The sequence below is a fragment of the Brassica napus genome, chromosome C3 (genome assembly GCF_020379485.1).
Source record: "Brassica napus cultivar Da-Ae chromosome C3, Da-Ae, whole genome shotgun sequence".
NCBI classification, from domain to species: domain Eukaryota; kingdom Viridiplantae; phylum Streptophyta; class Magnoliopsida; order Brassicales; family Brassicaceae; genus Brassica; species Brassica napus.
This window is the reverse complement of record NC_063446.1, coordinates 18,414,506-18,427,060: the sequence shown is the minus strand read 5'-3', so window position 1 is coordinate 18,427,060 and position 12,555 is coordinate 18,414,506. Positions and strand designations below refer to the sequence as shown.

Genomic DNA, 12,555 nt, shown 5'->3' with positions numbered 1-12,555 from the left:
GATGTTATTGGTTGGACTAGGTGTGGGTTGCAGGGATTTCGGTTGAAAGTTGAAGCTATAGCTGATGAACAAAATAATTCAAAGAAAATAAAGGAAGATGGTGACGTTGGACAGTGGAAGTATCCACCCCATCCAAACTACTTTGGAGAGGTTAGTATAGCTGATACAAGACTTTGATCACAGTTCACATATTATGACTTGATGGCACTCCAAAAATATAAGCATTGATGGTGGTTATTAATATCAGATGTTACAATAAGAATCTCCCTTGGAGTTCCCATTGTACATCAAAAATCTCCCACAAGAAACTACAGTCTGGTGTGTCTCCCACAAGATGATCCTCATAACGCCACCAAGAAGATGTCGCCTCAATGACCTGAAACACCATTGCACTGATTATTTATGCTATAGTCAGTTGGAGAAATTCTTACGCTTCGTTTCAACATAGAAAATCATCAATAATCCGGTGAACTACGGTGCCGATCGCCGCCGAGGTTTTCAAGAAAGCTGGCACTTTTGATCCTAAGAAACTCATGGGAGTTACCATGCTTAATGTTGTTAGAGCTACTACTTTTGTGGTATGCACTCATAAACACACATTCTTTGTTGTCTCTTGGGTTTGATAAATTGGTTAATGTGATGGCCTTTTATGGTTTGAAACATGCGGAAGTAATGAGTCTTGATCCTCGAGAAGTTGTTGTTCCTGTTGTTGGAGGACATGCAGGAGTTACAATCTTGCCTCTTCTTTCTCAGGTTTAACAAGATTCACCATCTTTTCTGATTGTTCAAAAACTCTTATGTATGTGTATGTTTTCATCACTATGTATGTTACAGGTGAAACCTCCTTGCTATTTCACTCAAAAATAGATTGAGTATACCGTATCCAAAATGGTGGCACTGAAGTTGTCGAGGTACATATAAGCCCTTCTCTCATCTTCCTTTGCTATTATCTTTGAATTGATTGTTTTTAATCACTTTCCAGGCGAAAGCTGGTGCAGGTTCTGCGACACTATCCATGGTAGATCTTTATTGTAACATGTGCAGTTTCAGATTTTACATTTTGAATCTTATATCTCATCACATTGAAAATAAAATACAGGCTTACGCAGCAGTGAAGTTTGCAGATGCTTGCCTCAAGGGTCTACGAGGCGATGCAAACATTGTCGAGTGTGCATTTGTGGCATCTCATGTACTGTCCTTCTGAAAAATATCATTTTGTATAAATTTGTTTAGCTTCTTTAGTTACATATAATAGCCATGTTCTTTTGATAAACGCGCTGCGTCTAGCGTCACGACTCCAAATAATCACAACAACTGCTTTGTGTAAAACTGACGCAGAAAATGATGTCGACATAAAAACTCTCGCCGTAACAGTAAAAACAGTTGCTGCTGTGAGTCGTAACTGCCGCTAGAATTTTTAGCGATCAATTATCATCGGAAATCAAACGCTGCCTCTCTTATAATTAACACCGGCTGACTGGTTTCTCTGCATTCTTGCTTTAAAATCAACGGAAATACTGAGTGTTTAGAGACGCAGCGTTTATCAAAAGAACAGGGCTAATGTATGTCTTATTCGTCACGCAGGTGACTGAGCTTCCCTTCTTCGCATCAAAGGTTCGTCTAGGAAGATGTGGGGTCGATGAAGTGTACGGTCTTGGACCATTGAATGAATACGGAGGTAATATTTAAAATCTTATGTTTACTTCACTTTGGCTGAACTTGTTCTGTGTTTAAATCGATTTGGTTCCCTATTGGTCAGGATGGGACTGGAGAAGGCAAAGAAAGAGCTTGAAGGGAGTATTGCGAATTACCTTTGTGAAGAAGTAAAGACAGTTGATAAACACTTAGTTTTATCTTTCGAATAGTGATTTTTTTGGAATAAGAACAATGCCTCGCAATTAAAGCTCCTGCGAGTAGTCTGATTTTGAAGATTTAATAAACTGCAATCACTATGTTCTTAGATACAAGAACGTTTATGAGTTCATATTCTTATCTTCTTGGTATGTTTCCTCAAATTTATGTGTGTTTTTTAACTTAGTATTATTTCACGTAAGAGCCAGTACTCCACATTATCAACCAGTGGCTTATTCATCGGCTGTAAGTGTAAGTAAACTTTAAAACTGTGATACAGTCCCGAAATACATGCAAATATGTCAAACACTGCTAATGTGCACTGAAGAAAGTAATGAGAGTCATCCCTATAAACCATAATTTTACAAGAAAAAACAAAACTTTGATGGGTAAGCTGGGTTTTTCTGTCTTTTGGATGCTACTCAATTTGTCACTCAACCCCTGTTTTATTTAACAATTTCAACAAGACATTATAATTTTAAGACAAATTCTCAAAAAAAAAAACTTAAACAAGACATTTTCATTATTATTAACTAATATGCTTCAGAATTTATTTTTGAATCTTTTGGAATTGATATGATCGAGTGACGCGTGAAATGATGCTAATATTATATGATTTTGTTTTGGATCTGAAGGAATTGTAAAATTTTATCCAGAATCTTTTAGATAATGAATTGAATTTTTTTTTTAATTACTTGATATGGAAAAGCTGTCTAAAAGTAAATTTGAGCGGTAAAATCGATACATGGTTTGTTAAAAAGCACGGAACAAATTGAGTTCCCTTTGGACATCAAGAATCTCCCACAAGAAACTACAGTCTGGTGTGTCTCCCACAAGATGATCCTCATAACGCCACCAAGAAGATGTCGCCTCAATGACCTGAAACACCATTGCACTGATTGATTTTGCTATAATCAGTTGAAAAAAATTTTAAGCTTCGTTTCAACATAGAAAATCAACACCCAAAGTCATCCGGCCAATTTCACACTTCATGATTTTCATTATCTATAGTTTTCATTTTACTTTCTTTTGCTCTGTTACAATTCTTCCCCATCAATATTTCTTGATCCTTTAGATTGCTTGGACGTTTAAATTATTAGTGGCTTAAACAAACTACATGTCAGGATTGTAGATAATATTACATTTTTTAGACAGCTGGTTAAAGGAAAAAAAGCATAAAAATATAAGGTTGTAGATTTAGGGGAAGGTCCATTAAATTAGAAAAAACTATTTTGAAAGAAAAGTTATAAAACCAAACATATCTACAATTTGGCCAATTAAACACCATAACTGTTGGGGAAAAAGAAACACCATAACTAAAATTTAATTAATTTTTGTTCATTCTACTCGTCACTTTATATATAACTAGGGTAAAACCCGCCCTACGGGCGGGTATGCAAGTGAAAAGCAATATAAAAATATTTTAAATTTTGAGACATATTTAAAATATTTAGTTTACTCTTAAAGTAATGTTAACATTCACAAATTATTTTGTTACCTTTTTACAAATCATAGACTTAAAAAGAAATTTTACTTTTAATCATGTAACTATTTTATAATTATAATAATAAATAAACCAAACTATTCGAAATTATGATTAAATTTCAGCACATAAAATATGAATTATTCTTTTCTTATACATTTTCTTTTGAATTTACTGTTAATATACTTTTAAAAAAAAATCTATTGATTTTACTATTATGAGAGAGAACCTTAACTATAATATGCTTTATTGTGAGTAGTGCAGAGAATTCATATATTTTGTTTAAAATTTATTATATATTTTTAAATAATAATTGCTTATATATTATGTATGAATCATTATTTTTGTTGATCTTTTATATGTTACGATTAAATTTTTTGAGGTCATGATATCCAACCTAAATTTCATTGCGTTGTATATCTGGGCTATGTTCTACTCTAAATTGACAGTGTATATCTTTCATATGTTTTTTATTTATTTTAGGTTATCTACTTTTATTTCTGTTTATATGTTTTTGTCAAGTTGTTTAGTTGATACTCATACTATAATATCCTTTTCTAAAAAATACCATTCTTTATGTTTTATGAAAGTAGTAAAATAGATACATGTAATAAGTAGTGAGTTTGTAGATTTATAGCCTTCTCTAACATGTTCTCAGAACCTTTTTCTTCGGTGAGATTATAGTCTGTTTTTAGAATTTAATTTGGTTGATGTCTATACATTTTCATGAAAATAATCAATGTTCATATTGTTTTTGGTAAATAGTTTTTCTAAATTTACAATTTTTACAATTCAAAGATACCATAAATGACTATTTTCTGAATTTATTAACAAATGAGTGATTACATACAAATTATTTAAATAGTATTTTTATTTTTATATATTATTGATAAATCAGATAATTTTAATAGTATCTAGAATATACTATTCAATTTTAAGTTTTTTTTACTTTTTAAGTTGGATATAAGATAATAATATATGTTTCTGATATTTGATATGGGAATAATAATAAGAATTTATCTACAAAGTTTGGTGTAACTAAACTTTTTTTTGTTTGAGTATTGAACTATTTTATTACCTTATAAAGTAATGGTTCAATAGATTGATCTAAAGAATTGTAGTGTAACATATAATGTCAGAAAAAATAAAATATAAACATAAGAAATAGCATCTTCTCCGGAGTATTATGATTTTCAAGTACACTATTAGATGTTGTTTTTCTTATATCTTCAAAGTATCATTCGGTGAGTTGAGTACATTCTTTCCATTAGAAGAAACCTGTGATCTAGGTCAGTGATCTCACATGATTTGGTTGGTCAAGATGTCCTCCAGACCCTCCATTGGGGGGCTTGAATATAGGCAGGCGAGTCTCCCCTGAACATGGAGTCAAGTAACCCTACATACCATCACTGCAAGCAGTTCCAAGAACATCATGAAACAGATTGGGGAGAATTTAAGAGTTGCAAGTATAAAATCAAACTTACCAGCTAACTTAATACTCATCCACTATGAAGTAGAAAAATATGAGAAAGTTTTGTTTCTTTTAAATTATGAACCTTAGCTCCTGTCTGACGGTGCTACGAAGAGCATGTCACAAAAACAACCGGTTACACTTCTTTTCATCCTGCAGAAATAAAGAAAAGCACTTGAAAGACAATCATTTAAGAAAACAGAGCCTGATCTAAAGGTAATTACTAAAACATTAGAGTGACGTGTTGGCACCTTTACATTTTTATTTATTCTTACCTCTGCTCTCGAGTCAGTATCTGTGAGTCTCTGCTTAATGTCCTTTGCTATCGAGAAGAAAACCTCTTCCACATTTAAATTTGTTTTGGCACTCTGTCATGTGAAATGACTTATTAGCCACACAAGCAAACAAATAATCAATGGAGTTTTATAAGTTTTCATGATATATGTTTGGCTTACTGTTTCAAAGAACTTGATTCCATATTCATCAGCAAGTGCTTGACCCTTTGATGTTGGAACAGCCTGAAACAAAAAAAATGTAAACACTATTAATATGATTAGTCGTGAATCAGGAAGTGGTAAGGTAAGCGTGAATGAAACTCCTGTGCACTGTACCCTCTTGCTCTCGTCCATATCGGCTTTGTTCCCTACCAAGATCTTGTTGACATTATCCGAAGCGTGCTGTTCGATATTACGAATCCAGTTCCTAATATCTGCAATAAGGTCAAGAAAACAGGTCCAGAACAGAGCAAAAAATGTTAAAATCAAAGATGTTATGCTTAGACAGAAGCAAAAGTTACTGTTAAAGGATTACTCGTCTGTTACATCATACACCAGCAAAATGCCAATTGCCCCTCGGTAATAAAGCTGCAAAGGAACTTATCAGTTTAAAAAAAAAAACTAAATATCCTCAAAGCATCATCCATAGCATTAAGTAGACTGCACAGAAAAATAAAAAAAAAGAGATCCTTTCTGATAGTGACTCTTAATCCTCTCTAATTCAGTTTTCAGTGGGACAACGTATGCTAAGAACACTGTTAGAACGAAAGTACACTGACCAGTGGTGATGGTTCGAAAACGTTCTTGACCAGCAGTATCCCAAATCTGGAGCTTGATGTGTTCAGTATCAAGCTCAATAGTTCTTATCTTAAAATCAATGCTGCATTAAAGCCAAATGAAAACATACGAAACTCAGTGAGAAACACATGCATCACAGTCTTTAATCTCTTAACATAGTTGAAGAAATACACATTTGAATCCAGTAGGAGTATATCACAGAAAATAGATTAAATCATCTTGAGGACATAAACGAACAAAATTGAGGAGAAAGTGATCTTTAAAAAGAAGCATATCGGGTCCGAGACTAAGTACCCACCATACCCGCGAGTATATGGATCTGGTTCATCATTCTTCGTTGAGTCCAAGATCAAACCCAAACCCATCTTTCCCTGCTCGTGATTCAATCACTTGATTTCCGGATCAGCCGGTGACGGAAAGTCTTTCCACCACGTTTGAATCTCGCCTCCACGGTTGAAAAACATAGGGCTGACTTCTATTCTAAAAAAAAGATCGATGAATTAGCGATTTTAGAGGAATATAGACACCGCCTTGCAGAGATCGAAGAAGAAAAAGACTCTTGGATTCATTGTGGAAGAAGAACCAAACCCTAAAAAAATTTACGGCTGGTCTGGCTGTCCGTGAAAAGCAGAGTTTAAGAAAACGTTTATTGAACGTTGAGTTTTATTTAGGGACGACACGTGTCACGATTATATGAACCGAGTTTCCTAGCTGGATGCTGAACTGGATGGCCTAGGAGGGATTCAAACCCTTCTTTATATATAAAGATTTCCAATAAAAAAGTTTCAATGCTAAAAATTTTGATTTGCATAAGACAGACGTAAAGAGACTCAAGTTAGTTTGCAGATGAATTATCACAGTTTCTTTTCAAGTCATATGATTCGATCACTCCTATAAAAATCAAGGTAAATCAGCTATCTTTATATTTCATGGTTGATTTTTTGGGTTATGTCTAAGTGTGATCAGTTTCATGTTGCAGGTTTATTTTAAGGAAATAAAGAAGAAATCATTTTCTGTAATTAAAATAATTTCTCATCTTTTTCTTTACTGTATCTTTATTTTCAAGTTGACCTTTGAATGGTGAGAAACTTACAGAGTTTTTTTTTTCTTGTAACTGAAAAATTACAGAGTTAGCAATGGCTTTCCGATAGAATATAAAATCGGATTCAAGATAGCTAATTTACCTTGATTGATTGGTTGATAAGTACTCATACTTTTAGAATATGAGGCTCACCTGTACTAATCATTTTATGCTAATTACAGAATTAGCAATTCTTTCTTTACTTTCCACTGAAAATATATCAGAACTAGCAATCATTCAACTAGGCATGGGCATTTCGGGTATCGGTTCCGTTAGGTTCAGGTATTTCGGTTTTCGGGTAGTTCGGATAGGGGCTAGAAGATCCATTTAGTACTTGACCTATTTTCGATTCGGATCGGATAGTTTCGGGTTCGGTTCGGTTCAGATAGTAAATGTAGGAACCGGAAAATATCCGAAAAAAGTTTGGTTCTCATTTAGATCCGGTTCGGGTTCGGATAGTTCGGGTAGTTCGGATAATTTGGATAAAATATCAAATAATTAGGATGATTTAGATAAAAAAAAAATGTGGATATTTCAGATAAAACTATATATCTGGATAGTTTCGAATACTTTTGGGTAGTTTGGATACTTTATAATAATTTAGTTATCCTCAACTATTTTTAGATACTTTTAATAGAATTTTAAATTAAAAATATATATTTAGTGATGTTATATGTATATATAATTAAAATTTTTATATATTCGGATAACCGTTCGGTTCTCGGTTCGGTTCGGTTATTTCGGATATAAAAATATAGGAACCGTTCGGATATTTCGGTTACGTTCCGGTTATTTTGCCTAGGCCTACATTCAACATGGTTGGTTTAATTACATCGATAATCTCATACATCTCTTTCACTTGATTCGGTAACTATGGTATGCTGATTTCTTATTTACACTCTTCACTTTTGTACATCCACCTGTTTTACATTAGGCCAGAGAAGCCTAAGCTATCAAATGTGCCTCTGTTATTAGTACCCCTCCAAGAAGACATGACCAAGTTTAGAATTTAGATGTACTGCGTTTCCTGACAATACTGTGATCAAAGAGGAGGGGATGCATGGGACGATACTGGGATGATTTTTCTTGGAATATCATCGAGTTGTTCCCTTGTTTATTGAAGAAGTGGAGGTAGTCTGTAGGCGGTCATGAGTCCTTCAAGTCATTCATTAGTAGCCTTTGTTACTATGTCTTGACAAACGATTGATTGCATCAAGTCGATGATAGTGGTTTGGTTCATGGGAGCTTTAGGCAGATGCACTATCATAGGAGGATCAACTTTCGTTTGTTTAGTGTTATCTCCTTGAGGTATGTAACGTCATCGTAGATCTTCTTGTCGTTTTCTTCTAATTTCTTACAGACAGCAGCAATAGTTAAATACTTAAATCTAAATTTAGCGTACTTAGATAAAGATTACAAATTCGATGGTGAGTTATTTGAAAACGTTTATTGCAAAAATCGTGAACGTTTACAAGGAAAATATAACCGAAATCGGCCAAAGGAGTGATAAAAATAACTTTAAGAGTTATGATCTATATAAACCATAACCTTGTTGTTTGTGAATGCGCATCCTGTAGGGACTTCGTGATGTCCAAAAAAAAAAAGTAGGGACTTCCTCTCTATTTATAAAGAAAAACCGGCTAGGTCTTTTCCTTTTACTTTCAACCAACTTTTTTTTCTAAACCGGTTTACGTTGACACAGAACCAAGATCATTATTTGATGGGCCTTGAAGACAGAACAAACCCCATCACTAGCACTACTTACTAGTTAACTTTCAGTTGCTCCATTATCACACGCACTATTTTCATTTCTAATTCTTGACTCAAGAACACCCAAATGATACGACTGTCGCAGCCACAAGTCCTATGAGGGATCCTTGCAAGAAGGAACAATCACACAAATTCAAAGTAGTGAAAAAAATATATACTCTCTTAACGTGTTTACAGTGGAATATCTATAGTGGTTTCAACTTAAAATACAGACAAAAGACTGTAACCGTAAAAAGGCAAAAAGTAGGTGTTTTGATGAATGTTTATGTCCAAAGATCTTGTATGTCTTCTCAATGTCAACCAAATACATCTTCTACGAAAAAGTTGATGTGAAATTATGATTTGGTTATAGTAAGAAAAGCCCTTAGCTGCTTCATGCGATGATACTTCACCAGTTATGAACCAATAAATTGATTTCACAACAACAACAAAAACTTCCATTCTGTTCGGTTAAATATGATAACTTCAAGGTTTCGTAACCAAAATATAACAAAGAAAGCTGAAGAAAAATATAACAAAGGCAAGCAGTCAAAAGGAATAAGAAAAACCTCAGAAACATTACCAAAAAACCTCGCATTAATTTCTTTCCGTAAAGTGTTTACGGAAACTCTTTCTCAGGTTTCTCTATCGGTCCATGACTTGGTCGAAGCAGCCATGAATTACCATTCACCGGGAGAACCATGGTAAACCAGACTGAAGGCAGTTTTGTCCCTCCGGTAGGGGAACTATAGGTCCCAAGAAGAGACGCCACAGATCAAGAATGATCGTTACCAACATAGCAGCACCTAAAGCATCAACAGCCACACGTGACAAGTCCCACTCATCGCTTGGTTTCTCTCCCATCCTACAAAACCCCACCATCAAATGAAAAGCATATGAAAAAGGAGTTTATGTATTCTCAAAACAAATAAAAGAACAAAAATTTGTATAAGAATGGTAGATGAAGAAAAATCCAGAGATGATAACACTAAGACCACCTTTGATACGCAACAGTCTTGGCACTATAAAGATCCAGTGCTACTATGAGATTAAAAAAATCAACAAACTAAGAATATATATATGAAACTATATGTTTGAGGCGTTTCATTACCTGAAGAACATTGGGAAGCTGACAATGAAGTAGATGGCATAGAACAAACATCCAACTTTGTACATGGCACTTCGGTCCACAAACTCATAGTAAGGAAACTGCACATGTTTAAAAAAAAAGAAAAAAAAAAGAATGATTTAAGTATCATTTGACCTTTAACCAGATATAAGCTATCACTTGATCAGGCACGAAGTAAGTTGGTTTTTATGCTAGAAACAGAAAACTAAAGATGTAATCTTCTCTGAGCTATCAAAGAGATGACATACATTGGCAATAGCAACAGTCTCCAGGTAAGCAATGAAATAAGAAAGCGCCAGAATCCAAGCAGCCTCAAAAGACCATCTAAGAGAATCTGGTAAACCAGCAATGGAATGTCGTAGCCTTCGGAGAGTGATGTTGGACGCAACGTGGTAAAAGAGGAAGCAAGCATGCGTCATGAAGAATGTTGTGTGAGGCACCTGTTGGACACATGTCATGATGAGCTCACGGAAACAAGACAAAGCCGAGGTTTTGTGCTAATTACGTTATTCATTTTCCAGGACGGGAATGTATAGGAGGCTCCAAGAACTTGAAAGAAATAGTGAGTCCAGAAGTAGTTTCCCACATAGCTGAAAATAATTATCCAGAGATTCGCCTGTGGTAATAAATAAAGCTATGGATGAGACTGAGACTGAGACTGAGACAGGGAAGAAAAAACGCTTGCCTTAACCCAATAACGGTCCTTCCAGGGTAAGCTTCTGTCGGCCTGAAGCAAAATGCATAAACTATGTTAAAGAAGTGGAGGGTAAGCATGGTCGTATACAAACCAGACATTAGCTTATAGTTGAAGAAGCAGTGTTATCAACAAAAGGATGTACCTTTCCAACAAGTAACATGGGTATGAGGAAAGCGGGAAGAGCTGAAACCAAGGCGAGAAGCAGATACTCCAGCTCCGTGAATGTCTGTTGATGAATATGAATAGAAGATTCCATTTTCTAATCAAAGAAAAGTGAAAGATTCCAACTTTTAATAAAAGAAGGGGACCTCGTAGAGCTTGTAAGGAACAACGATGCCCAAGGAGAGAGTGAGCCAGAAAGGAGTGTAGAAGAGGAAGAAGAGCTCTCCCCATCTCTTGCTCGGGTTCGCTGCCAACCACAAGCTCCCTGAACTCGTTCCTATCCAAACCCATTTTTATGTTAATGAGAATCAGGTAAAGAAGATGAGACGCTGACCAGATGCGTTACCTGACATAGTAATAATCCCTGTGAAGATAATGGCTCCGCCGGATCTGGAGAAAACGATGGTTGACTTAAAAGAGAGAGTGCGAGTGTGAGAGAGAGAGAGGTTCCTCCTTTGTACGAGCAATCAAATAAATCCTCATTGAGACTGCTGACGTGGCACATGTACTCTCGTGATTTTGACGAAAACTAGATCCGCTTTCTCATTTTAAGATTTATTTAATCATTTGTCACATCATCACTCTACGGACCATTCTCTCAAATATTCTAGTTTTTTTTCCCTCTTTTTAAATAGGCTTTCTATTTAAATTGAGAATAAATTAATTAATATTAGGTTATATATAATGAGTATGTTGAATTAAATATTCAACAGTTGAAAATAGGTGCACTGTAGATCCATTCTGTTTGAATGTATTCAACTTGTTGAATATGTATAAATGGTGATGTACACGGTTGGATTGCTTCATTTTGAACCACAAGAAAAAGATGGAAAATGAGAAATTTTCGTTTTAATGATTGAATTGGCACACATGTTATTACATCATTGGTTGTCTAAATTTTATAAATTTTATTTCATCTCAATTTTGAGATTATTTATCTTATGCCAAATAATATTTTTTTAAACAAATTATATTAAAATTCATAGTTTTTATACTGATACTTTGGTCAGTTACTCTGACATTATCGCAGACGGCTTGCTCAGTTTAGATGAAAAAGGCTTAGCACCCAATAGAGCCGACATGACAAATGGAGGAACCAAGGTGGAAAGTCACATATTAGTGGTTGTAACACTTCCATTCTTCTTAGTATTCTCGGTCGCCATGTTTGATTTTTTACGAGATTTCTTTGGGGAACTAGCGGCAGAATATGTTATCTCTCTCGGAAATCAGTTCATAGTCAGCGTGTCGTAGCCGCCTCTTTGATCTACAACAGTTAGATCAAGATTTTAAATGGAGTAAAAAACAAAACAAAAAAGTAAAAACTACGATTGATTAGAGCCCTGTGAATCTTCCACACAATAAAAGGAAGGACTTAGAAAGACAATCGGCGATGGTTCGTTAGAGATTACCGATGGCGTGAAAAAGAGACGTTGAGAAAGGAGAGGAAATCAGAGACAAGGGAGGTCGTATTCGCCATGGTGTGGTGTGGATCTGCGATCTCACTCACTGCTAATCCAAAAGAGACTGACTTAACTCTCTTCAACTTAAAAACATGAGGAGACTGCTTACTTGGATCCAACCAACCTTTTTTGGAGCAATTGGATTCAACCAGCCCTTTTTGGGAGCAAGAGGATCCAACCAGACGGATAATTAATTAAACTGAATAATATAACTATGTTTTAAATTTTGATGAAAACTTTGATTTTTTTAATTTATGAAAGATTGCTTAAAATACTCTTACACTGTCTACCACTTTTCCTAAGTATAATCAATTGAAAAAACTTAACCGACTTGGAGGGACGATATAAACCAAGATTGAGATTCTAAACAAAGGATCCAGAGACAAAAAATAGAGATGT

General features: G+C 34.8%; 2 protein-coding genes and 1 pseudogene across 6 annotated transcripts; 1 reads left to right on the top strand and 2 right to left on the bottom strand.

Annotated features, from left to right (window-relative positions):
- Window positions 1-585: 585 nt before the first annotated feature.
- LOC106388468 lies at window positions 586-1,996 on the top strand (annotated as a pseudogene).
- A 2,420-nt stretch (window positions 1,997-4,416) lies between these two features.
- Window positions 4,417-11,276, bottom strand: LOC106388470 (cycloeucalenol cycloisomerase-like). 5 transcript variants are annotated; one of them, XM_048750903.1, is made up of 15 exons: window positions 11,043-11,276; window positions 10,843-10,973; window positions 10,677-10,760; window positions 10,523-10,564; window positions 10,343-10,453; window positions 10,086-10,277; window positions 9,820-9,917; window positions 6,177-9,573; window positions 5,860-5,960; window positions 5,602-5,668; window positions 5,417-5,514; window positions 5,261-5,323; window positions 5,081-5,173; window positions 4,891-4,958; window positions 4,417-4,743 (listed from the first exon to the last, which is right to left on the bottom strand). In XM_048750903.1, the coding sequence occupies exons 1-8, from the start codon at window positions 11,047-11,049 to the stop codon at window positions 9,396-9,398; spliced, it is 843 nt and encodes a 280-aa protein (XP_048606860.1). In that variant the 5' UTR covers window positions 11,050-11,276; the 3' UTR covers window positions 4,417-4,743; window positions 4,891-4,958; window positions 5,081-5,173; window positions 5,261-5,323; window positions 5,417-5,514; window positions 5,602-5,668; window positions 5,860-5,960; window positions 6,177-9,395. The 5 variants fall into 5 exon arrangements, with proteins under 5 accessions (XP_048606860.1, XP_048606862.1, XP_048606863.1 ...); XM_048750905.1 differs by having other exon boundaries at window positions 4,417-4,958; window positions 6,177-6,358; window positions 6,467-9,573; XM_048750906.1 differs by having other exon boundaries at window positions 4,417-4,958; window positions 6,177-6,353; window positions 6,467-9,573.
- On the bottom strand, window positions 4,926-6,243 carry LOC106388469 (ras-related protein RABE1c). Its single transcript, XM_022699247.2, has 6 exons — window positions 6,182-6,243; window positions 5,860-5,960; window positions 5,417-5,514; window positions 5,261-5,323; window positions 5,081-5,173; window positions 4,926-4,958 (listed from the first exon to the last, which is right to left on the bottom strand). Exons 1-6 carry the CDS (start codon window positions 6,241-6,243, stop codon window positions 4,926-4,928), a joined length of 450 nt encoding a protein of 149 aa, XP_022554968.2.
- Window positions 11,277-12,555: the final 1,279 nt, after the last annotated feature.